Source organism: Diceros bicornis, chromosome 36, assembly GCF_020826845.1.
Source record: "Diceros bicornis minor isolate mBicDic1 chromosome 36, mDicBic1.mat.cur, whole genome shotgun sequence".
Lineage (NCBI taxonomy): Eukaryota > Metazoa > Chordata > Mammalia > Perissodactyla > Rhinocerotidae > Diceros > Diceros bicornis.
Window position 1 is genome coordinate 17,618,668 of NC_080775.1, and position 25,947 is coordinate 17,644,614.

General features: G+C 43.0%; 1 protein-coding gene across 1 annotated transcript in view; it reads right to left on the reverse strand.

The window, feature by feature from the left end:
- The window catches only part of ST8SIA6 (ST8 alpha-N-acetyl-neuraminide alpha-2,8-sialyltransferase 6), a 116,139-nt gene extending 91,759 nt beyond the window's left edge, over window positions 1-24,380 (reverse strand). The window contains exons 1-2 of the mRNA XM_058532863.1: window positions 24,280-24,380; window positions 23,642-23,740 (exon numbers count right to left, since the gene is read on the reverse strand). Coding sequence (XP_058388846.1) covers window positions 23,642-23,740; window positions 24,280-24,380 — 200 coding nt within the window. The remainder of the gene's footprint in view (window positions 1-23,641; window positions 23,741-24,279) is intronic.
- Window positions 24,381-25,947: the final 1,567 nt, after the last annotated feature.

The window sequence follows — 25,947 nt, forward strand, 5'->3', positions numbered from 1 at the left end:
GTTTGAGATTCAAGAAGTGAGGAGGGGGTGGCAATTTAAGGGAGAGACTAAGAGATCTCCCAGAATGATCCTGAAATGAAATTCTAGTATGACATCGAGACAGCACGCTGAAAGAGAGACCAGTCCAGATTGAAGCAGGGACAGCAGACGGCTCCAAGAGGCGTGTTTTCTAGAAAAAGAATTTAACTGACAGATTATCTGATTGTTGGACTGTATTGAGTGGGATTTTACAGCTCCTTTGGAGAATGTGGAGTAAAATTTATGAAAGCGACTCACAAAACTAAGCAAACAAAACTTAAGCAGGAAAAAATAAAAAAGACAACTACACAAAAACTTGCATATGGATGTTTATAGCAGCTTTTTCCCATAATTGTAAAAACTTGGAAGCAACCAAGATGTCCTTTAGTAGGTGAATGAATTAATAAACTGCAGTACATTCAACAGTGGGATCTTATTCAGTGCTAAAAAGAAACGAGCTATCAAGCCATGAAAAGACATGGAGAAATCTTAAATGCATATTACTAAGTGAAGAAACCAGTATGAAAAGGCTACACTGTATGACTCCAACTATATGACATTCTGGAAAAGGCAAAACTATGGAGACAGTGAAAAGATCAGTGGTTTCCAGGGGCTAGGAGGGAGATGAACAGGTAGAGCACAGAGGATTTTTAGGGCAATGAAGCTACTCTGTATGACAGCATAAGGATGGATCCATGTCATCATATATTTGTCCAAATCCATAGAGTGTACAACACCAAGAGTGAACCTCAGTGTAAAGCATGGACTTGGGTGATTACAATGTGTCCATGAAAGTTCATCGATTGTAACAAATGCCCCACTCTGGTGGTGGATGTTGACACCGGGGGAGGGTATGTGTGTGGGGATGGAGGAGGGTATATGGGAACTCTCTGTACCTTCCCTTCAATTTTACTATGAACCTAAAACCGCTCTAAAAAAAACAAAGACAAAAAAAAACTCAATGAAAACAAACAGGAGATTTAATCATAGTTCAGTATAAAGCTCAGGTGTGAACAATATTTACAAAGTCATGATAATGTAAACTGAATATAGATTCAATTTAAAAATTGATAAAACTATATTAGGAAAGTAAGGGGAATGAGGTGTGAAGAGGTATGTCTGTCTGTCTTTTGCCGAGGGGGATGGAGAATAAGAGGATTAAGTCTATTTCTGCCATAAATAGACTTCAATATATAATTAAATTTAAAAATTCAATTATAAAAGTAAATTAAACTTTATAAATTAATTAAATTGTAAAAACCAAGAAGCAGAAGTAGAAGCACATTATTGAGAAATATGAGATAAATATAAGAAAAATAGCTAATGGGATTGGAAGTTATTGCCACACGGGCGGGGGAAAAAGGGCAGAGAATTGCTACTTTTCATTATGTCTTTCAGTAATAACAGATGACACTTCCACAGAAAGTACTTATTAGGTGCCAGGCACTAACACTAGTCTAAGCTAACATATATATTTTTTTTCCAAAAAAAAAAAAATCATTTAATAGTCCTCTTTGGCTTTTTAACTATACACTAGTTAGAAAACAATAAAAAGTGACTTAGAAATCGGGCACAGTGGCTCTCAAACTATGCAATTTCATTACACATCGAATTTAGGTGTTTCTAAATTATAATAAAGTTCGATTCTTATTAGAGTACACACCATTAATAATCTGGAACACCACGGACAGACAATAATGAGGCAGAATTTCCTTTGAGAGTTCTACTGTGATTTAGACTGAGACTCATTGATTGAATATTCCTCTGTGCCAGGCTCTGATTAAACATGGCAGAATAAATGCATTCTCTGAGTGCTTTACATTACCTCATGTCACCCTCCCACCACCTTGAGAGATAGACACAGAGTGTCAGTGAGAAGGCAGGTAAATATCCTAAGGTCACAGTTAGGATGTTTGGGTCTGGAAAAAATTCATGTTGAAGCCCTAACCCCCAATATGATGGTCTTTGGAGATGGGGCCTTTGGGAGATAATTAGGGTTAGGTAAGTTCACGTGGGTGGAGCCCTGATCTGATGGGATTAGTGCCTCTATAAGAAGAGACATCAGAGAGCTCTCTGGCTCTATCTCTATCTATCTGTATCTCTGTCTCTCTCTGTCTCTCTTTGCCATGTGAGGACACAGCGAGAAGGCTGCCATCTGCAAGCCAGGAAGAGAACCTTCACCAGAACCCAACCATGCTGGCACCCTGATCTTGGACTTCCACCCTCTAGAACTGTGAGAAATAAATGTCTGTTGTTGAAGCCACCCAGTGTGTGGTATTTTGTTATGGCAGCTCTAGCAGACTAAGACAGATGGCTAAGGAAAGATGAGAATTCAGGCTCATCTGACTCCACCCTGCCTCTTAAGCAGTTTATTTCTCCTGGATCAAAAGAATCCATCACACACACACACATACACACACACATAAACCATCCAGAGCTCCAACCACTAGACTATGACCACTCCAGAAATATCCTACTGAAACCCACAGACACTCAGCTAGTCTTTCCCAGACATCAACTACGAGAAGCCAAAGGAATCGCACTCACCTTGAGAAAATCTGAATTTCCAAAACTATGTTAAGATCTGCCACCCTGATTTAGGTCACGGGATTCTTTCCATGAAAGTTGCCCTCCCACCCAACAAATAACACACACCAATTCAGGTCATTGGAAGTACAGGCAAACCCCATTGTATGACTCCTCAGATTGAATGACTTTAGACTGCTCATCGATTTTGCTTATGTCTCTGTGTTATGGGCTGAATTATGTCCCCCTACCCTCAAAACTCATATATTGAAGTATTAACCTCCAGTACCTCAGAATGTTACTGTATTTGGAGACAGGGCCTTTAAAGAGGTAATTCAGTTTAAATGAGGCCATTAGGGTAGGCCCTAATCCAACGTGACTAGTGTCCTTATAAGAAGAGGAAATTGGGACACAGAAGAGCACAGAGGGAAGATGGTGAGAAGACACGAGGAGAAGAGAAGACATCCACCTGCAAGCCAAGGAGAGAGGCCTGGAAAAGATCCTTCCTTCACAGCTCTCAGAAGGAACCAACTCTACCGACACCTTGATCTCGGATTTCTAGCCTCCAGAACTAAATTAAATAAGAATTAATGAGAAAATAAATTTCTGTTGTTTAAGTCACCCAGTCTCCTGTACTTTGTTACTACAGCCACGGCAGACGAATCCAGTCCATAATGATCTTGACCAGGCTCCTTTCACCCCCCCAATTCCATTCAATCATCAAGACTTGAGGATTCAAACTCCTCACGTTTCTCCTTACATTCCCGTCCACTCCTATCAGGTGGGTTTTAACTCAGGCCCATCCTAATTTCTGGCTATGACAGTCTCCCGACTGGTTTCTCAGTTCCTTCCCCTTTCAATCCCTCATTGGCACAGAGGGGATGTTCACAATAGATCCCAACCACACAGAAACAGATGCTGGGCCCATGGTGCCGGGCAAGGTACCCACACTGTAGGCACCTGCTCAACCAGGTCACCACCTCTGTTGTCCCTGGGGGAAGTCCCTGGGGCTGCAGCTCTCTCATTACTTGAATAACTGGTATGGTCATCCCAGCTGAACCTCAGCCCAGCCTTACACCAGCCCCAGAGTCCACTCTCTATATTACAAAGCTTATCACATCACCGCTCCTGAAAACCCTCCAGTGGGTTCCCCCGACCTCTGAGATAACACCTGAATTATGTAGCTAAGTGCTCTCCTTTGTTCTCTAGCACCTGTCTCCTTTTGCAGCCCCATGGCCACCACTCTCCACTCACACCCCAGGGTCCAGTTACCCTGAAAGAGTGCCAGTTTTACAAACATACCTTGTTCGTGCGTCCCCAAGTCTTTGCACCTGTCGTGAATGTCTACTTCCCTCTTTGCCTCCTCGTGGAACATCTACTTAGGCTTCAAGACTCAACACGGGCACTTCACTTGTCCAGCCTGCCCTGGCTTCCCTCCCCTGGGCTGCCACACTGGCCTGGACATGTCTCCGTGGCAGCATTTACACTGGATGGTCATCGCGGGTGCCTGTCACTCCCTCTCTAGGCTGGGGACTCCCTGAGAGCAATGACTGATGCTTATTCCAGGCTGTCCCAGACCTGAGACCTCTGGCTGACCAGAGTGGGGCCTCAAAAAACATCTGGAGATGAGAGGATGGATGTGCTTTGCTGCAAACACTGAGCTGAACTTAGCAACTCCCTAAGGAAAGAAGGCTGTTTTCACCCGAATCAAATTAGGCACCACCTGCATATCCACCTTCCTGACACCCAGCTCTAAGATAAGAGCCCAGACTTCCTGCAGCATAAATATCTGCTGAATGGATGAATGAAGCCATTAATAACCTTTGACTGCGTGTCGGAATCAGGACTGCTGGGAAGAATATTTTCAAAAGAAAAGAAAGTCACCTTTTTGAGTGAGTGGGGATAGAACTGTTTGGATACAAATTCATTGTTTTCTGAGGGGACTTGTTCCTAATGAAATTCATGGCGAGAGTGGTGGACGTGTGTGCCCCTTCAACCTTTGTCAACACACGGTACAATCTCACAAACACGGCCTAGGAGGGGGAATAAAGGGGGAACCTGTGCCCATGACTGCGGGGAGGACACACGTGCGCACACACACACATGCACACACACAGCAATTAAATAAAGCTGGGAGAGGTAAGCTGTCTGAGTTGGGTAGTTCCAACTTGGGTAAAGTAAATAATGGGGTCTCAGTGCACTTTCTCTGACACCATTTGTGGTTTCCCTTGTAACCTGAGAGGGCTACTTTCTGGAGGTGGGCCCCAGAAGACAGCTTCAGCCCTTGAGGCTGGGCACAGACTCTGCCCACCCATGCAGCCTGGGGCAGCTCTCATCTCCCTTCCAGCCAGGCATAAGAACTCCATGCTGAGGAAAGCTCTCCAGGGGATTCTTTTCAAGAATGGCCTGGGGCCTGGATTAGCATCCTGGAGCACAGGGATGTGGACCCCTCACTAGCCACTGAAGCCCCCCTCTCTATGCTTGGTCTACCTTGCATCCTCATTGTTGCTGCACAGCTGACTTCTCTAAGTCTGACTCTATAGTCTGAAGGGATTCAAAGATCTCCTCAGGGCTGGTCCCCTACCTCCCAGGATAACATAGGTCCCCAGGCTCTCACCCCTACACGTCCCTGAGGCTTTCCACCCCCACAAGGCTCAGTCATTCATGATCACTCCCTACCATTCTCTCCCTCAATGTCCGGAAAGATCACCCTGCATTTAACATGGGACACAGTGTGACTTACTCCGGTTTCTCCATCTAGAGCACAGCCTCGGGAGCTAATCAGCTGTCCCCTTCAGCTATATGGCCTGGACGAGTGACTAAACCCTCTGTGTCTGTTTCTCCTTCTGTAAAATGGGAACATTAATATACACATACCTCGCTTTACCATGTTTCACTTCATCGCGCTTCGCAGATACTGAGTTTTTCACAAGACCCTCCACCAGCAAAAAGATTACAACTCACTGAAGCTCAGATGATGCTTAGCATTTTTTAGCAATAAAGTATTTTTTTAGACATATAACTTAATTAGCTAACATTCTAGACACAGGCAGTTCAACTGACCACAAAGATGAGGGGCTTTGTTTTTTTTTTTGAAGAGGTGGGGTTTTTTTGTTTTGTTTTTGTTTTTTGGCAACAGATGTTGCCAATCTTCTCTTTTTTCTTTTTTCTCCCCAAAGCCCCAGTACATAGTTGAGGATCATAGTTGTAGAGTTGTAGCTCTTCTATATGGGACGCCACCTCAGCATGGCTTGATGAGCAGCGAGTAGGTCCGCACCCAGGATGCGAACCGGCGCACCCCAGGCCGCCGAAGCGGAATGCTGGATCTTAACTGCCACGCCACCAGGCCGGCCTCTAAAGTATTTTTTAATTAAGGAATGTATATTGGTTTTTTAGACATAATGCTATTGCACACTTAACAGACTACAGTATAGTGGAAACATAACTTGTACGCACTGGGAAACCAAAAAAGTTGTGTGACTCGCTTTATTGTGATATCCGCTTTATTGCGGTTTAACCCGCAATATCTCCGAGGTCGGGCTGTAGTCCTACAGAACAGTGCTGCTGTGAGAATTAAATGAAGTCATACATATAAAGCTGGTAAACCCGGCAGAGGGTAACAGCCCAGTAACTGCTCAACCACCCTGATTTTGCAGAGCTTTGACACAACGCCCCACGCATCGCAGGCACTCACATCTGAGTGACTATTCTCTGTCTTAAGTAAACAGCATTTCAAACCTGACTTGCACTGCTTAGAAAACATGAAAAAATGCAGGAAATCTGAATGCTAATGGGGAACTTTGCACATTGTGTCTATTTCTCACCTCAGGATATTGTTGATAACTAGGTAGATTACCGAAGGAGACTTTTTGATTTTGGCGCCTTTCAGAAATACTTAAATCCTTGCATATCCCAACAGCACAACATTACTTCTACTCATTAGCTTCCTACATTTGAAGTCCACTCACGTATGCACACACACTACACAAAGCTTACATATAAAGCAAAACCGTGGATGCAAACATGTATTTTCTCACAAAATTTCCTGCACATAAACAGTGGAAGTGCACAATTCAACGATATTTAGTAACTTTATAGATTTATGCAACCATTACTACAGTCCAGTTTTAGAATGTTTCCATCACCCCCAAAAAGACTCCTTGTATCCAATTTCTACCCCACTCCCATCCCCACCTCAGGCAACCACTGATCTGGTTTGTAGCTCAATATGTTGTGTCTGGCTTCTTTCACTTAGCATAACGTTTTTTGAGGTTCATCCGTGTTGCAGCACGTATGCATATTTCACTCCTTTTATTGCTGAGGAGTATTTCACGTATAGATACGCTGCGTCTTGTTTATCTATTCACAGTTGATGGATGTTTGGATTGTTTCCATCGCTTGGCTATTATGAGCAATGTTTCCATAAACGTTCACATAAAGTCATTTGTGTGGACATCTGTTTTTATTTATCGTGGGTAGACAGCTAGGAGTGGAATTCCTGGGACACATGACAAGTTTACGTTCAACTTGCTAAGAAACTGCCAAACTCCATTCTGAAATAGTTGCTGTTGGCCTGCCACTGATTTAGTGCCAGCAATCTCCAAGTCTCATCTCCCACCTGTGTCTGTCGCCTCCTGCACAATTGTAATGACGCTTACTCCGACCCCCACCACCCCCAGTGTGTCAGCGGGGGGCCCCCAGGTGAACCTAGAAGCAGAGCTATCACTGTTGGGGCTCATCCCCTGAGGGGAAATGGTTAATTAAAATACTAAGAGTACCAAATATATTTGCAGCTGTTCCTGCCCTTGATTCTGCTATAAAAATCCTCATCTTCAAGGGTACACAGGGACTCACCCTTGGCGCCCAGGAGCTAAAACTCCAATGTTAACCAGCCCTGAATGCTTTATCTTCTCCCCTCCTAAGGAGGAAACTAATGTACTCTGGAGCCAACGTAAAGGTCATTGACAAAGATTATGCATCCTCCTTAATGCCCTAGCATTTCAACATGTCACAGCCTTATTAAACCCTAAAAAGGAAAATTCACAAAGTAATTCTACCACTGAAGAGAAGCCCAAGGGTGAAAACTCAAATCCTGACAAATGAGATTGAAACTCCCTAAACAAGAAGGCTTATAAATATCATCAGGAGGAGGATAAATTCCCTGATGTAAATCGTCGGAGTTAGTGATCTAGCTAACAGGTTTTATTCAGTCCCCATTTCTCCAGCATCACAGCCACAATTTGCATTCACCTATGAGGTGTCCCAATATACCTTCACTAAATTACCTATGGGGTATATCAATATCCCCACCATTTATGCAGACAGGACCCTCATGGGCTTGCTCTGTTCTCAAGCACCCAGCTACGGCCTTATAATGACAATATTCTACTGAGGAGAGAAACTGATGAAGCTATTGCACGAGGCATTCGAATTGTGATCCAGGCTTTGACTAACTGCAGTTGAGTCACTGCACCCCAAAAGATCCAAGTTCTACTACCTTAGATTTGGGGGCATCATTTGGCCCCAAGAAGGCTGCTCCATACCAGATCCAGTCAATAACCTTACTCCTAACACTCTCAAACAAGCCCAACATCTACTTGCCTACTTGGCTTCTGGAAGCAACATATTCCCCACCAACACATTTCATTTAAATCTATTTAAGCAATCACAAGAAAATCGGCTCAATCTGAATGGAGCTCACTCCAACAACAGGCCCTTGAGGCCACCCAAAAAGCCATCCAGCTAACAATGCCACTAGTCCCATCTGGTGGCTCCTTTACTGTGGAAGCCCTAGCCACTAATTCTCAGCTTTCTGGCGTTTCCTTGCCCAAGTCCATGGATCCAAGAAAGACTGCCCCTTGCCTGGCCCTGTTGGCCACTTGCAGGGTTCCTTGAGTCCAGGAGACAGGGAATCCATTTATTTTATGGAAAACAGCACTACCATCACATGTGATGGAACCCACTGGAGAGCTGCTTCTTTCCATCCCATTGCCAAGACACAGCTGATAGACGATGGGATCCAAGGGCCAGTCACTTTGGTACTAGAGTATTCTCTCAATAAATATATTCATTGTCCATGTTTTTACAGACTCCTGGATGGTAGCTAAAGGCCCCACTGTTTGGTCTAATCAATAGGCACGAAATAGATTTCACATTCCAGATTGTTCCCTATGGGGCCTTCCACATTGGGAATATACCACTGCTCAGACCTCACATATTATAATTAAAGTCTCCCTTGTCTCAATTCATACGAAAGATCCCATGGAGGAGGCTCATTTTAATGCCATAGCTGATCAACTTGCTCATAGTTCTTACATAAACTCATATAGCACCCCCACTCCCTTGGTTCTAAAGGCCTGGCCATTGCGGCCCTTGGACCCCTAAAGAGAGGGTTGAATGCCACGGCACCCCCATGCCGCTGGCTCTAGCGCAAACCCCAGCCTCCCAATGTGATTTTTGTGCCCTGTTCTGCTCCAGCATCATGGCCAGTGAGGATCACACCAAGGAGCAAATACCCCCTCACTAGCAAATTGATTTTGTTGGGCTGTTGCCCCAATCCACAGACACAAATTCCCATGCCCTCACAATGATTAATACTTACATGGGTCTGCTTTGGGTTTATCCTTCCCAGCATGCTGCTGCTGACACATGTAAGTCTCCCCAAAACTCTGTTAGTTCCCTTTGGGCCCCCAGATATCATCCACTCTGATCAGGGTGCACACTACTTGTTCAGTGTAGGCATGGGTCTTACAACAAGGCATCACCTGGAATTCCATTTTTCCTTTTGTCCACAGGCAGCAGGCCTAATAAAGAGTCTTAATAAACAGATAAAATAACCTACTCAAAGATGTCGTCTTCAAATTACAAAATGGACATGGTCTCCCACGTGGATCTCTCCTTTGCCCTCTGCCTTAGTTACCTTGAACTCCTGACTTTCAGGTCTTATGACACCCTACCAAAATGTAACCAGCATCCCTCTTCTCATTCTAGCCATAACAGGGAATACTGCTCACCTACTGACTACAAAACCCAAATCCCCTTTCCCACTTAATAATAACTCCCCATTCTGCCATACCTTCTCAAACCTGGAGCCCAGACTGAGGCAGATAATACAATAGGACTCACTGAAAATGAGGCCCCTAACTCCCAAAACAGGCTATTCTACGTGCCTTAGAAACCTGTCTGCCAAAGCCTGCTGTTGTTCCCCAGTATGATGGTTTTAAAGGTTGGCTAACTGGAGGTCCTTCTATGTAGGAAACAGAAGTCTTGGCACCTTCTTTTAAACTGTAACAGTGGGTCTCACCACAATCTCTGCTATCGCAGACACGTTAGGTATTTTCAATTGTAAAACTCAGCCTCAACATTCCCTATAACTGTGTGAATCTTTCATTGAGAAAAGAAGATCTTAAATTAGTTCCCAGCACGAATATTCTTAAACAAGATGCCAGCTCTGGCTCCAATCAGTTACTGTGATTTGAATGGGGGATTACAATAGGATTTGGGATGGCAATGCCCATGGCTCTCATAATAATAAGAAACAAGAAATTACTCCGTGACTCCTGGAGCCAAAGGGATACTGATTTTTAGTCACTTCTGTAATAATTTCTCAAATGTAAAACTTTGCCTCAAGGTCTTAGGGCTACCCATGAACTAATAAGAAGTCTACAAACCTCCCGTGCACTCACTACTGTCTCTCTCTGTTCCAGAACTTTTCCTGGAAAGCCTTCCTTCCCTCCTCTCACTTCAAGACTTCCCTGCCTGTGGGAGTAATACACCATTCTTTGGTCAGACCAAATGACTTCTGTCACGAACTTCAGTAGTAGAACCTAACCTCTCAATTGAGTTGTTTGTCTTTGTGTTATTGAGTTGTAAGAGTTCTTTATATATTCTGCATACAACTCTTTTATCGAATATATGATTTTAAAATATTTTTCTCCCAGTCTGTGGCTTATCTCATTATATTCTTAGTGGTATATGTGGAAGCACAAAAGTTTTTAATTTTGATAAAATATAATTTATCAATTTTTTCCTGTATTGATTACACTTTTGGTGTTGTATCTAAGAACTCTTTACCTAATCCAAGGCCGTGAAAATTTTCTGTTTCTTCTACAAGGTTTACGATTTTAGCTCTTAAGCCTATGATCCATGCTGAGATAATTTTTTGTGTATGGTGTCAGGCAAGGGTGGAAACCCATCTTTTTGCATGTAGAGATCCAATTGCATGTAGAGACGATCCTCACTCTGCCATCTGGAAGTCCTACCTCTAAATTTGTTAATTAATTTAAGTAAGTTTCATTTTAAAGAATCTGTCACACTAATAAAATCACATTTACATAAAAAAACTTATCTGAAAGTTCCACATGTAAAACTTTCCCCAAACAGCAGCTCTATTCTGATTTTTATTGTTTTCATAGCGAAGATGATATAAAACAATCTTTTAAATGTATTACATGTCTTATTACCACCACTCTTAAGAAAAATGGAGAAAACCTTACAATGTTGAAAATTTTGTAAAATCTAGATTTTTTTCAGATTGTTAAGAGCTTTTTCTAAAAAGCACCCTATGGTTTACAAACATGAGTAGTTAATACATTATATAATCTTTTTTTTTTTTTTTTTGCTGAGGAAGATTCGCCCTGAGCTAACATCTGCTGCCAATCATTTTTTTTTTTTTGCTGAGGAAGATTCACCCTGAGCTAACATCTGCTGCCAATCTTCCTCTTTTTGTATGTGAGCCGCCACCACAGCACGGCCACTGACAGACAAGTGGTATAGGTCTGTGCCCAGGAATCAAACCCAGGCCACTGAAGCAGAGCATGCTGAACTTAACCTCTAGGCCACTGGGGCTTGCCCTATAACCAAATTTTTTTATGTGGAGACCTCCCAGCTTAGAATATGTATCTTGATTTAAAAAGATCTTTCAGCAGAAGCCCAGCATAAACTTGGGTAACACTGAATTTTTGCTTTGGACATGCATTTTTTAATCATCATTTATCTAAAGTTACATTTCTATAAAAAGTTTCCAATGATCTGTGGTTTTACAAAGAGTTTTCAAACGCCCTCAGAAGTAGGGGTTCTAAGATGGACTGCAAAGATATGTGATCACTAATCTCTAAATTTTTTATTAGAAAAAATTCTTCTAAGTACAAATATCATAAGACTTCATGTCTGCTTACTCAAATTCTTTGTTAATGTAAGTCCTTCCTTTAAGAAATGATTATAGATATGAGTTTTCAACCCTCCAGGTTTAATCCATCCTCTCCCAATTACAAAATTTTATTTTATATACTCATACAAGTACACAACTATAAAACCAAGTTTTGTTGTCATTGGTATTCTACCATGTAAAACTCACTACGTGTCTCTCTTGCAATGCAACATGATAAAGTGTACCTCCAAAAACCTAGTATCATCATTGAGACAAGGCAACAGACTCAAATCCCAACATGCTGGGGTTCCAGATTATAGTGGAGATACTGTGGTGAAAGAAACAGACAAGGTACAGATCTCAGCAAACTACCATCTACTATGTGATATTCCCCAGACATAGAAAATATGAGTGCTTTGGTATCCCCAAAATGAATGGAGAGTGTTGGATGAATTCCCAAATCAAAAACACAAAAATTTGCCCACAGACTTAATGTGCAAATGGTAAAGCTATGCTGACAAATATAAAACATAAAATATGAGTATTCCTCAGCAACAACAAAGTAGCAAATATATTATAAAATATATACTATAGCATTAAAAGACACATCTCAAACATAAAGTTTTGGGATCATACATTATATCCCATGGAACAAAGAAATAATGAGATGCTATCTCAAAAAAAATATATGGAATATTGAATATATCCAAAGACAGCATATGAGGGTACCACTTGCTTTCCAACTCAGATTCCAGAAGTCAGTTGAGAGATTTTTAATCATTTTCAAAATTAATGGTCTTTACAACCTACAATTTCAGTTTTTTGGAATACAGTTTAAAAATTATATGTTAGAGAATTCTAATGTTTTTACAATAACTAGTAACAATAGCTAGCAAGAGAATGGAAATTATTTTACAATAATTTCAAAAGCACAGGTTATGCCCTATAAAATTATCTCTAGAAATAATTATGCCCATGGACACAAATGTTCCCAAGCATTACTGACTGATTATCTAGGGCATGTACAAAGAATTCTTATTAGTGCTTCACGAAACAAAATAAACTTTTTTTTTTTTGCTGAGAAAGATTAGCCCTGAGCTAACATCTGTGCCAATCTTCCTCTACTTTATATGTGGATCGTCGCCACAGCATGGCTGACGAGTGGTGTAGGTCTGCACCCAGGATCCGAATCCGTGACCCCGGGCTGCTGAAGCAGATCACACTAAACTTAACCACTAGGCCATGGGGCTAGTCCCCCAAAATAAACTTTTTTAAATCTGAAAGTATAGACAAGATAGATTTAACTGCCCTGGATATGCTAACTTCTTAAGTGTGTGCAGATGAAGATGCTACTTTATCTGTACTTTATTGATTTCATGACTATTCATAAATAAACATCATCTTAATGGCAAAAGAAGCTATAAAACAAGACCTCAGGACACAAGAACACTTTCCACAAGTTTACTCAAAGCATCAGTGGCTCTTTAAAGAGCTTCTTTTTCTGCCCTCAAATGAGAGGCTGTAGAAGCTTCGCACCCTTAAACCACAGGGCAGCTAATACCTGTGGCTCCGAAAAGAATCACTGCGCCTGGCAGATATTTATTTCCTTTTCTTCGCTTCAGATCCCTTCAGTTGTGTCCAAGCCTCTCCTCTCACTATTTGCTCTGTTAGCACCTAATCTCCCAGAATGTTGGTGCTTCTCTATAACTCCCCCCAAAAGTCTTCGTTCCTCCTACCTGGCAGTCAAGCTTTTCTGTTTGTTTGTTTCAAATTCACCCTGATGCCTGTTGGCGCAAGGAAAACGTCTGTGAAGGGCACGGTGAATTAATACACAAGGCCAGACAACACCAAGGCAACCTTGATTTATGTCGCAATGGAATCACCTTTGCTTTGACGTATGTGCGTGAACAGTATTGTCTGCCAAATGTCGCCTCTCAAGTCATATAAAGAAATACCCCAGCCTCTTTGTGAAGGGAGGCTCTGTCAAGGAAGTGGTGGAGTTCTATGAGCGTAACAGAAAATAAAATGCCACCTCCAACAACCTCTGACGGGAGACTTGGGCCAGACACCATTTCTTTGTGAATTTCTGATCTCCTCATCCACCTAGCTCACAAAGCAAAGGAAACAGCAGGACATTTCTTCGTGTCCTTCAAGGTCATCCTGGCTTTCCTGTCCACATGTCAAAGCGCCCACAGAAGCCCAGCAGTGACTGCAGCCCATATTCTGAAGCCCTCTCTCTGTGTCGGCTTCCCTGGACAGTCGCGCCATGCAGCTTTCACCAGACCAGAGCAGCCAAAGACGTGACATAGGCACCAGAGACCAAAGGGACTGAGAAATGCCGATCTGGGAAGCACCAGTGCAACCCATTTCCAAACAGGGAACACCAAACAACACCAGAGCAGAAAGAGAGAAGATCTCCCCCTACACCTTGAAGGAGAAGGGCTGCAATGAAGACACAGAATTAGGAACTAGAGGCAGAATGCAAGATTTAAAGCCTCGTTTCAAATTATTTCAGAAACCAGACTCAAGGCAACTTGAACGAGTTCTGAATTTTTAAAATCAGGACACATATAGTATCATTACTTCTAAAAGTGAAGAAGGAAAGACACAGAAGTGAATTATATTGTTCTCGAAAGTAAAATTCCCTCACCTTCATCCATGTGGGGGTGGGGGGAGGAGGTAAGGGGGTGACAATCAGCTGGTCCAGAGTCATGCTGAGCTATACCACCCTTTTCACAAGCTCTAGTTCACGCTCATCTTGCATTTTCTGAAGCTAGCAGTTATGATCCCAGTGTGAACATAGACAACAAAAAATGTCGAATAAAACATTATTACAACTTTCAGGATAAGACAGTAGAGAGTAAACAGTGCCTGATTCTCCCTCCTCCAGACTATTTATATTCTTACGAAAGTACACAAGTCTACACACAATGACAATAACACATTTGGATGGCAACAGATAGCTGCTTCAGAAATTCATCAGGTTCGGGGAAGAAATGCTATTCACGAGGGGGCATACGGAACCACGTGGAGGAATTACCAGCAGTGGATGTCAGTTTTCACCTCTGAAATGGAACAGGTCCAGGGAGGAAAAAACGAGAGTGGCTTTGATCTTCCTCCCACTGTCCACCTTTCTTTACCTGAGCAGAGACAGCCTGCCCCAACTAGAAAATCAGGTCGCTGCCCCCACACAGGAAGGACCTACTGCTTCCTGAGGCAGCGGAGGCTGTCTGGGTGCTATGGTACCTGTGTTCATCCACTGCTCTCTTCCTACATCCTCTTGAGATTGTATCTCTGTTACCTTACATTATAGAGCAACACTGAAGCAATGGAAGCAGACGGAACAGCAAATCAGTCCTTGCACCCCAGGACATGAAGGGGGTGGCAGGCATGGGGAGACCTCCAGGAGTCCAGCTCTCTCTGGGTTTCAGGGAACCATTTCTGGCAACAGCAGAGGCCCCGATTGATTAGGATCACCCAGGATTATACATGCTTTCTGACAGTCATGTGATCAAGACATGGAAAGAGGTAGCTTTGAGGTCCAGTATTTAAAAATTCAAATTAGTAAATTTTATGTTACTTGTATAGTACCCCCAATTTTTTTAAAAACTCAAATTAGTAAATTTTATGTTGGGTGTATTTTACTATAATTTTTTTTTAAACTCGAATTTCAAAAAATCAGAGGGATCTGTGGCTCAGCCTCTCATCTGGCGCGTGCTCTAAGAAGGGGAATCTTTCAGCCCCTGGTGGGAGCTGCAAGGAGTCCTAAGGTATCCTGTCTGATGAGCACAAGGCCACAGAGCATCCGCTTCATTTGACACTGTCCAAATTTAAAACAAGCCAAAAAAAATCATAAAACTTATGAAAAGATTCTCTAACTCAGGGGTAGAATATTGTTCTTAAGATGCCGAGAAAAATCATACTTTTGAAAAATATTTACTATAAGACGGAAGAAATCTTTAGAAAGCATTTATTTTCACATTCTCCATAAAATACAAGAAAATGTGAAGTAAGAAATGGAAGGGGAGATTTAAAAGGTTACTTAGATGCTTTCTACGATGTAAACTGATGTGATAATGTGCAGGCTGAGAGAAGAAAAGAATTGTAAAGAATAAAAATGTAACAGATTTACGGCTTTAGATAGAGCAAAACAGAGAATTGACACTACAGAAAAATAATTCAGTAATGTGGAGGACAAATTTGAGAAGCCATGCCAGAAGGCAGAGGAAAAAGACAAAGAGAAAACCAAAATTAGAAGGAGAAAAACAGCTGTTTATGTGGGAAAGGGGTGCTGAGGTAGAGGAACAGCGATGGAACAGGGACAGAAAATGAAGACCCACTTCACAAAATACAACCAGAATACGTGGAACACATCAAATAATCGAAGATATAACACAAATTTTCTTAATTTAAAAATAACCAGGCCAGGAGATTAAAAAGGCTTACAGACAAAATTAAAAGAGGTCACTGCATAAACATATCACTGTGAACTTTTAAAATGTTAAGTATAAGAAAAAATTCTGTTAGGATCCAGTAAAATAACCAAACAGCTTACTTTATTTTTTCTTCTTTTGCTGAGGAAGATCAGCCCTGAGCTAACATCTGTGCCTATCTTCCTCTGTTTTCTATGTGGGTTGCCATCGCAGCATGGCTGACGAGTGGTGTAGGTCCGAGCTCGGGATCTGACCCCGAGAACCTGGGCTGCCAAAGTGGAGTGTGCCAAACTCAACCACTAGGCCATGGAGCCAGCCCCTCAAACAGGTTACTTGTGAAGAAATAAAAGTAAGATTTGCCCTTATTTCTCTTTCAGAGCCCTAAAAGCCAGAAAAGAGAGGAACAGCATCTTACAAAAATTTTAAGACAGAAAAGAAAAAGTGGAGTTGTGATGCAATGATTCCATATTCATGGATGAAAAGTAAGTATTGCATCTTCAAATATCTGAGGTTTCAGAAACACTATTATCTACATTCCAAGGCTAAAAATATTAGATTTATGCCAGTGACCAAGAAAGGAATGGAAACAAAGAATTAAAGATATGGGGAGGGGATCATTTACAAGGACAAATGTCAAGCATTGAAAAGAGAACCTAAATAGTATTTCTAGTTTCGTAAGCAAGACTTTAGTTCAAATTAAAAAAAAAATCATCAAAAGAGAAAGTATGTAATAGAATAATAATAACAATAAAAAGTACACTCCTTTTTGCCATGTGCTAAACAAAATTCTAGATGGAGTAAAGATTTATATACTAAAAAATGAGAGATGTACACTTACCTCAGGGTAGTAAATATATCAATAAATTATTAACAAATTTATCAAAATTCCAAAGCAGAATTAAAAAAAAAGTAGATATAAGTGATATGAATACAGAAAGGTTGGAATGTCTACAGATTAAATAAACACAGACATAATTAAATGTTAACTAAATTAGAAAATCAATTTAAATGCATGGCAAATAAGGGTTTTATAATTTTGATATTTATAAACATCCTGTAAAGAAGAAAAGAGAATATCTTGATGGAAGGATAGACAAGGATATGAAAAGCCAATTTAGAAAAGGAAAAAATATGAATGGTCAACAAACATCTTAAAAATTAGACACAATGGTGGGGCCGGCCCGGTGGCGCAAGCGGTTGGGTGCGCGCGCTCCGCTGCGGCGGCCCGGGGTTCGCTGGTTCGGATCCCGGGCGCGCACCGACGCACTGCTTGGTGGGCCATGCTGTGGCGGCGTCCCATATAAAGTGGAGGAAGATGGGCACGGATGTTAGCCCAGGGCCGTCTTCCTCAGCAAAAAAAGAGGAGGATTGGCGGATGTTAGCTCAGGGCTGATCTCCTCACAAAAAAAAAAAAAAAAAAAAAAAAAATTAGACACAATGGTAAACAAATAAATACAAAGTAAGACATCAACAAAATACTATGTACTGAGGATGAAATCAGAAAAAATGAAAAGAAATTCTAATGCACAGAACTGGCAGGAGTTTGAGTCAATGGTACTCTCATGTACTGCTAAAGGAGTATAAACTGGGACAACTATTGTTCTTGTTGAACAAGTCGTAGCAACCCTCTAAAATTTCATATATTCTGTGATCTAGCTCCTCCACTTCTAGGAATTTATCTGAATAATCAAGAATGTGTGCAAACTGCTGGTGGGAGTGCAAACTGGTGCAGCCACTATGGAAAACAGTATGGAGATTCCTCAAAAAAATCAAGGATAGAACTACCATATGATCCAGCTATTCCACTGCTGGGTATTTATCCAAAGAACTTGAAAACACCAATATGTAAAGGTACATGCACCCCTGTGTTCATTGCAGCCTTATTCACAATAGCCAAGACTTGGAAGCAACCTAAGTGCCCATCAGGGGACGAATGGATAAAGAAGATGTGGTATATATACACAATGGAATACTACTCAGCCATAAGAAACAGTGAAATCCAGCCATTTGTGACAACATGGATGGACATTTAGGGTATTATGCAAAGTGAAATAAGTCAGAGGGAGAAGGTCAAATACCGTATGATTTCCCTCATTAAGTAGTAGATAATAACAGCAATAAAGAAACACATAGAGACAGAGACTGGATTGGTGGTTACCAGAGGGGAAGGGGAGAGGGAGGAGGACGAAAGGGATAATTTGGCACAAGTGTGTGGTGATGGGTTGTAATTAGTATTTGGGTGGTGAACATGATGCAATCTATGCAGAAATAGAAGTATAATGATGTACACCTGAAATTTATACAATGTATAAACCAATGTTACTGCAATAAACAAAAAATTAAATAAATAAATAAAAAGAATGTGTGCAAGGCTATAAAGCTGCTCATATTAGAGTATAAATCAAAATCAAAAATAATAAATAACCCAAGTGTACCAAAGGAAAGAATAAATAATTATAGTATACGCATACTTTCAAATACCATGCTCTAAAAATTATGTTGTAGAAGAACACTAACAACGTGAACAAAGATTCAGATGTTGTTAAAAAAAAAAGTTACCAAAATATGCATAGCAAAATCACTAGATATGTGCAGACAACAGGTACTGAAAATATGAATAGTAGCCATCTTTTGGGTGTTGAAATGACAGGCAATTTTCCTTTTCTTTGTGTTCATCTAAAAATATACAATAAAATTTCTGCAATAAGGCTCCCTACAATGTGAGTTGGGATATAACACAATTGAATCTTGATGTCTGCCCTCCACAGAGCCCTAGTTCTCAAACAGGAACAAGTCAAAGTTCTACTGCAGGGAGAAAGGGTCACAGGAAGGGGAAAGAAAGGCCATTCAAGGAAATAGCAGGCCAACCTCTCTAGGAAAGCAGAGAAGTGGAGGTGGAATCCCCATATCTCTGGTAAACTCATAGTCCAATCATCCCAGATGGGCCCCATGAAGCACCAACTAACCAGGACATTCAAAGAATAGCTGCTGCTATCCAGAAAATACTAGACAGACAGAGGATCCCAAATCATCACCACGGATGTTAAAGCCAGAATGGACACTGCCAGCAAAAGGTGCCAAACTACAACCAGGACCTGGATAGTTCCCATGGAGGGACCCTGGAACACCAAGCCAGGTAGTTACACAGACTTGCTCTGGCCATGTCATTACTCTTATAATAATCCAACCTCTCATTTCTTTTCTTTTCTTTTTTTTTAAAAATTTTTATTTTATTTTTTATTTTTTTCCCCCACAGCCCCAGTAGATAGTTGTATGTCATAGCTGCACATCCTTCTAGTTGCTGTGTGTGGGATGTGGCCTCAGCATGGCTGGACAAGTGGTGCGTCGGTGTGCGCCCGGGATCCGAACCCGGGCCGCCAGCAGCAGAGTGTGCACTTAACCGCTACGCCACAGCGCCAGCCCCAACCTCTCATTTCTAATGACTGAATATTTGGGAACTCACTTATGACATTATGGCAGGATTTCATCGTTCTTTTATAATCAAAACTGAAACTAATATTATTTAAGAAAAAATATTAAATCAATATTTAAGAAAAAATATCCCAACCACTTGGAAATTTAAAAGTACTCTCCTAAACAACTATGGAGGTAAAACAAAAAAAAATTTAATGTAATTGTAAACAATTTAGAATATATTTTAAAAAATTAGAACACTATGTATCCAAACTTAAGGAACAGGTCCAAAGCTATATTCAAAGGAAAATTCATAGTAATAAATATTTTTGTTACAAAGAAAAAAAGGAAAGGAAATAAATCAAGCATTCACTTCAAGACATTAAGTTTGGGGGAAAAAAGAATGCTATTTTATTTTATTTTATTTTTGCTGAGGAAGATTCGCCCTGAGCTAACATCTATTGCCAATCTTCCTCTCTCTCTATATATATTTTTTTGCTTGAGGAAGATTCTCCTTGAGCTAACATCTGTGCCAATCTTCCTCTATTTTGCATGTGGGTCACTGCCACATGGCTACCAACAAGTGGTATAGGTCCGTGCCCAGGAACCGAACTCTGGCCGCCAAAGCAGAGGGTGTGGAACTTAACCACTAGGCCATGGGGCTGGCCCCAAAAATGCTATTTTAAAAGATAAAAGCAACACAAAGGAAACAGAACATGGAAATACATCAGAATTGAGAAATAAATCCAAGAGCTGAGTGACTGAAAAGCAAACAAACGAATGACAGACTTTGACAAAGCTTGTTAGAAAGAGAAAGAATCCACTGTAATGGGGTCGCATTTTGAAAATTATTAGCATACTTTTCTCTTTTGTCTTTCTGACTTTGACCTGACTTTTTCTCTAGTCATGCTGAAGCATCCTTTGTGGGAAGGTATGGAGAGATAAAGACTTTTTAACGAAAGAATGTAAAGAGAAAGGATAAGGTAATATTCAATTTTAGACAAGTAAAATAAGATTTGCTACAGCCCCAAGAGAAGATTTCCTAAATTCCTCTCATTCTCCCTCTTTAGCACATTAACCACCTTACCTGGAAGACACAGGTCCTTGAGTTTTCCCAATCCTGTTACTCCCAGGCCCCACAATTTACCATTAAGGCTTAGGTTTGAGTCAGGCCTGGAGTTTGAGTGAGGACAACAGAAAATATGAGGCAGGGGGAAGCCTGCACATTTCCATCCTAGAGCAAGGGTAGAAAGAAGAGAGAGAAAGGAAGAGGGGAGCTTTGGCTTGGAGAGAGAAAGGTGAAGCTAACAACAGGGTAGAGAGGGCTTTGCCTCCACCCCCAGCTAGGACTCTAAGAAGAGATCACCTCTTGGGCAGTCTCCCATCCTGAAGTTAACTTAGAGTAGGGTCATACCTACTTTATGGGGCAAGTGGTGGGAGGCCCTGATATTTAGTTTCCTGAACCAACCTTGGTTCTTGTATGTTTCGATGGAGGGCCAGAAATAGCTGGGAGACTGGCTGGGGAGTTAGCTAGCCAGAGCTGGGTGAGACAGCATTGCAGCAAACGTTGCAGTGACAACCCAGGATAGGACCAAAAGAGGATCTTCACCCAAAGGGAGCATCAGGTAGGAGCTCAGGTGAGGCCAAGGCAGTGGGGAGGACCAGCAGGTAGAATGCCTGAGGAAAAAGAATGAACCACAAGCTGCAACTTTCATCATTGGCTACCGACAGGGTACCCAGCCAACAGACGGAAAATGGACAACATCACCCTGGAGATTAGAGGAGTCTAAGGAGACCGTGATCAGGAACCCCATCTCTTAAGTCCACCATCACATCATCTAAGCCCCTCTCCCGCTTATATATGGATGCCATCTTAAAGTGAGAACAGATGGTGGAAGCAATCTGAAAGATTGAGCGTTTGTTCCGAGACAGAATAAATATTACTGAAAAGAGTTGCTTAAATTGTCATATCCGACTAAGCTTTAACCTGGACACACACACACAGACACAGACACACACACACACACTCTTGCCCAGCACCTATGAAAGCCTGCACACCAGGAGATTAAGAATGTGGGATTCTAGATTCATGTGGCCTGGCTCAACAATTTGTCAACTCTGTGACTTTGGGCAATTTACTTAATCTCTCTTCAGCTTCCTCATCTATAAAATGAGGATAATAATAGTTTCTCTTAGTGTTTTTTAAGGATGACATTAATAAATGTAAAGTGCTTAGAGTAGTGTTGGCTATCTTTATTACTATCAGCATCACTATTATATTATTACTTATATCTTTTACTTAGAGTGTGGGGCTCATGGAGGAAGATCAGCTACAGAAAAATGAAGAAATTACTATTTCTCTACAAAATCAAGTAATATGGATTAAAATTTGCACCCCTGCTACATAAATATTCAAAATCAGAAGTGATCAAGAGGATATAAAATAGATCAAAAGACAGATTTTAAAAAACACAACAGAATGGTATAAATAAAAAATCTTAATAAAATGGACTACATTCAGAAAAAAAATATGAATTACCTATATTAGCTCAAGAAGTATGCCAAAAGAAACTGAAAAATTCATCAAAGAATTGCCTCAAAAAAGATCTAGGACCAGATCATTTAATTTGTGCCTTATTTCAAACTTTCCCGAAAGGGGAACCCCAGAATGTATAATAATCCCTGGACTTGGAAAAAGATGGAATGCTCCTCAGTTCATTGGAAAGCTAGGCTACCTACGGTACACAACCCTGCATAAAATAAAACCATAGGCCAATATTTTTCTCAAAAGTTTGATTATTCCAGGATTTCTCGGTGCCTCTAATATGCTGTGAAATTTCACTAGGAGGATTGTGACAGCAGTGTTCTCTCTGCACGTCAAGATTTCTTTCAGGCTCCCCCAGACCCTTCTTAGGATCACACAGGAGCCTTGAGTCATGCAATCAGAAGATTAAGATGGTCCCACAGCCAATATACAGAAGAATACATAGAGGAAAAGGGATTCACAAGAGATAAACAGAGAAAAAAAGACAGTATACAAAGTTGCAGCAATAACAGCAGTGCTGAGCCACAAACCAGTACATTCTGCTGGTGAAAATGTAAATTGATTCACCTCTTCTAGGAAGCAACTGGCCATATGTATTTAGAACCTAAAATGTACGTACTCTGACTTAATAATCCAACTTCTATGACTCCACCCTAGAGAATTAATTTAAAATGAAGATAAAGATTGACATACAAGGATGCACTTAATAGAATTATTAATAGCAAACAAAACACCAAACAACCTAAATCTCTAAAACTGGAAACAGTTAACTAGATTATGACACATTCATATGATGAATGAGGCAACAATCAAGGCAATGTTTTGGGGAAAATTTTAATGACATGCATATGTTTATGATTTTTTAGGTAAAAAGGCAGAACACAAGCTACAAAGTATGATCTTAAGTATATTTTTAAAATATATGTATATAAGAAGAATATAGACCAAAATCTTAAAATGATCTCTGGGTGGGGACTCTGAATCTTTTTTTATACATTTCTCATACTACCTAACTTTCTGCACTATGTATGTATTATTTTTATAATCAGAAAAGAGATAAAAACCAAATAACGATTGCACGTGGGTAAATACTCATGCGAGTGAAAAAGAACAATTTTAAGTCTCTGTTCACTAGGACGACAACACTGTCAACACCGCACAGAATTCCATCCTCCTAAACGTGAATCTTAACACCGTGCACTTCACAGCATAGAAGACAGAAAGCAAACCAACCCAATTCCTCAAGAGACAGGCTGAGCTGCGTCTCTGGGAGGGTTTCAACTATCGAGAGGGGAACTCAGCGCCCCTTTTTTAAAGCGCAGCTATTTTAGTATCCCCCTTGGTTCACCTGGAAGAACAGGCGTTACAGGAGAGGTTGAGGGAGTGTGAGGAGTTACACGCGCGCGTGCACACATTCTCTCTCTCTCTCACACACACACCCCCCCCCCGACACACTCAAATCCACTCAATCGTGTTGTCCCAGCCAGACAATTCGAAGCGAGTCCTGCGGCCGCAGCCACGGAGCCCCCTCCCTCGGCCGCCCCGCGCCGCGGGTACCTGTTCGTGGTGCGCGGCAGCGGGGTCGCCGGGCTCCTGAGCGTCCTCAGCGCGGCGGGGGTGCCGTGGGTGGCCTCCCTGCTTTCCTCTACCAACAGCCTGCACAGCCAGGAAGAAAACTAAGTTGTTACACCTCGCAGGGAGCAGCGGGCTGGCAGGCTCGGCAGGAGCATCGCGCTCGCAGCCAGCCGGGACGTCCTCGCGCGCCCTGGCTCCCCCGGGCGCCTCCCAAACCCCGGAGTTAGAAGAGGCTTAGGGCGGGAAGGAAGGGAGAGCACGGACCAGAAAGGAGAGTCCGCGATACTGATGGGGAACCCGACGGCAGGTCCCGCTCTGCAGCTCCCTCACCCAGAGCGACGCAAGCTGGAGTCCTCGCAACCCTGACCAGTCCCTCCCGCCACAGCTGGTGCCCTCCTGGTCCAAGTGGCGCCCCTCTGATAACCCCTGTCTCCTGGAGGCTCCCAGCCCACTCTCAGGCCGCCGCCGCCCGTCGGCTTGTCCTCGCAGAGGCCAAAAGTCTGCGCGCCCAAGCGGAGCGGCTGGGGTGCCGGGGGCGCGCGGGGGGCGCACAGCGGGGCGCGCGGCGGGCGGGGGGTCCCGGAACGCGCCGGTCGGCCCGAGCGCGGCGGGAGGGTTACCTGGAGCCGGCGGGCGCGTCCGTGGAGCGCCAGAGCAGGCGCAGCAGCAGCAGCAGCAGCAGGCTGGCGAGCAGGGCGAGCAGCGCGCCCCCCGGCCGCATCCTGAGCCACAGGCGCCGCCGCCGCCGCCGCTGCCCCGGCGAAGCGCAGCCCGGGCGGCCCCGACTCGCGGCTCCTGCTGCCGCCGCCGCCGCCGCCGCGGCCGCAGCCACGCACACCTCCAGTGTCCAAACGCGGCGGGGACGGGCGACGACAGCGCGCGGCGCGGGGTCCCCAGCCCAGCCTGGACAGTCTTTGGGGAGCAAAGGAAGAAGCCGAGCGCTGGCTCTCCCCCTTCTCCCACCCAGCCCTGGAGCGCCGAGCTTGGCTCCCGGATGGCGGTGACGATCCGCCGAGCTCGCCTCCTCTCCTGCCGGAGGCGCTCCGAGCTGCTGCGGGCTCTGGTCGCCGCCGCCGCCGCTGTCGCCGCCGCCGCCGCGCGGGGTCACCTGAAGGTTGGGGCTCGGGAGCTCGACTCCGTGCTGATTGGGCTCCAACTTTTCTGCGCTTTCACCTTCTCTGAGTGCCCGCGTGCTCTCCTCCGAAGCCCACGCAGCCCACGCGGGCACAGCACGGTCTGCATCCCTGCGGTGGAGCGCAAGGACTCGGAGGGGCGGAGGAGGAGAGATGAAAGGGCCCACTTCAAAAACTTTTACAACTGTGGAGTCGCTCTGCTGGATCGCAGAAAGGCTGCCAGGGACTTGGAAGTTGGGTGGATCACAGTACCGAATAGCAGTAACTTCCCCTTGCTTAAACGCAGGTTGAGAGGCACAGCGAATCGATTCCCAGGGGCCGTGCAATCTTTACGGGTCCGCGAACTACCCCCTGCCGGCCAAATTCGGCCCCTGCCCGTTTTCCTAAACCGTTTTATTGGAACACCTCCATGCCCATTCTTTGCATTTGCAATGGCTATATATGGCTGTATCATGCATGGCTGCTTTTACGGTACCAGGGCAGAGTTGAGCCCTGGTGACAAAGATCGTATGGCCCACAAAGCCGAAAATATTTACTACCTGTTCCTTTTCAGAAAAAGTTGGCAGACTCTTGGTCTAAATCATATTGGGCTATATGTTATTGGTTAGTATGTCATTTATTGCAGGAGAGTGATCCGATGACAATGTGAAATAGTTTGGCTCATCAATTACTGATTTGGGAGTGGGCCTCTCTTTCAGCCGGAAGCTGTCCTGTCCACACGTGGTCCAGGGACTGCCCAGGACCCTACTGGACAACCTCCTTAAGTTTTGCCCTTGACTCTGGTGCCCTGAGGAACATCAATAAACCGTAAAACCCATAATGGTTATATGGGGGCTCATTAGACTATTCAATCCACTTTTCTATATATTTGAGATTTTTCCAGAAGGAATTCTTGGACTCTACCGTCTTGTGAGTTCCTTGCTAAAGGTACTTTGAAAGGCTTTAATGAGTTAACTTTCCCGAGTATCAAAAATATTTATATTTCAGCTGGAGTCTCCTAGAGACATGCCTAGGTCTTAACCTGAAAGACCAGTGTGAGAGCCTTTTGGGGAGCAAATGGGCCAGGCAGCTCATAAAGCTGTTGCCAGTGCTTTTGTCACCTGAGAAATAACTACATATATCAAGAAGAGAAATACAAGGCTGCCTAGTTCCTTT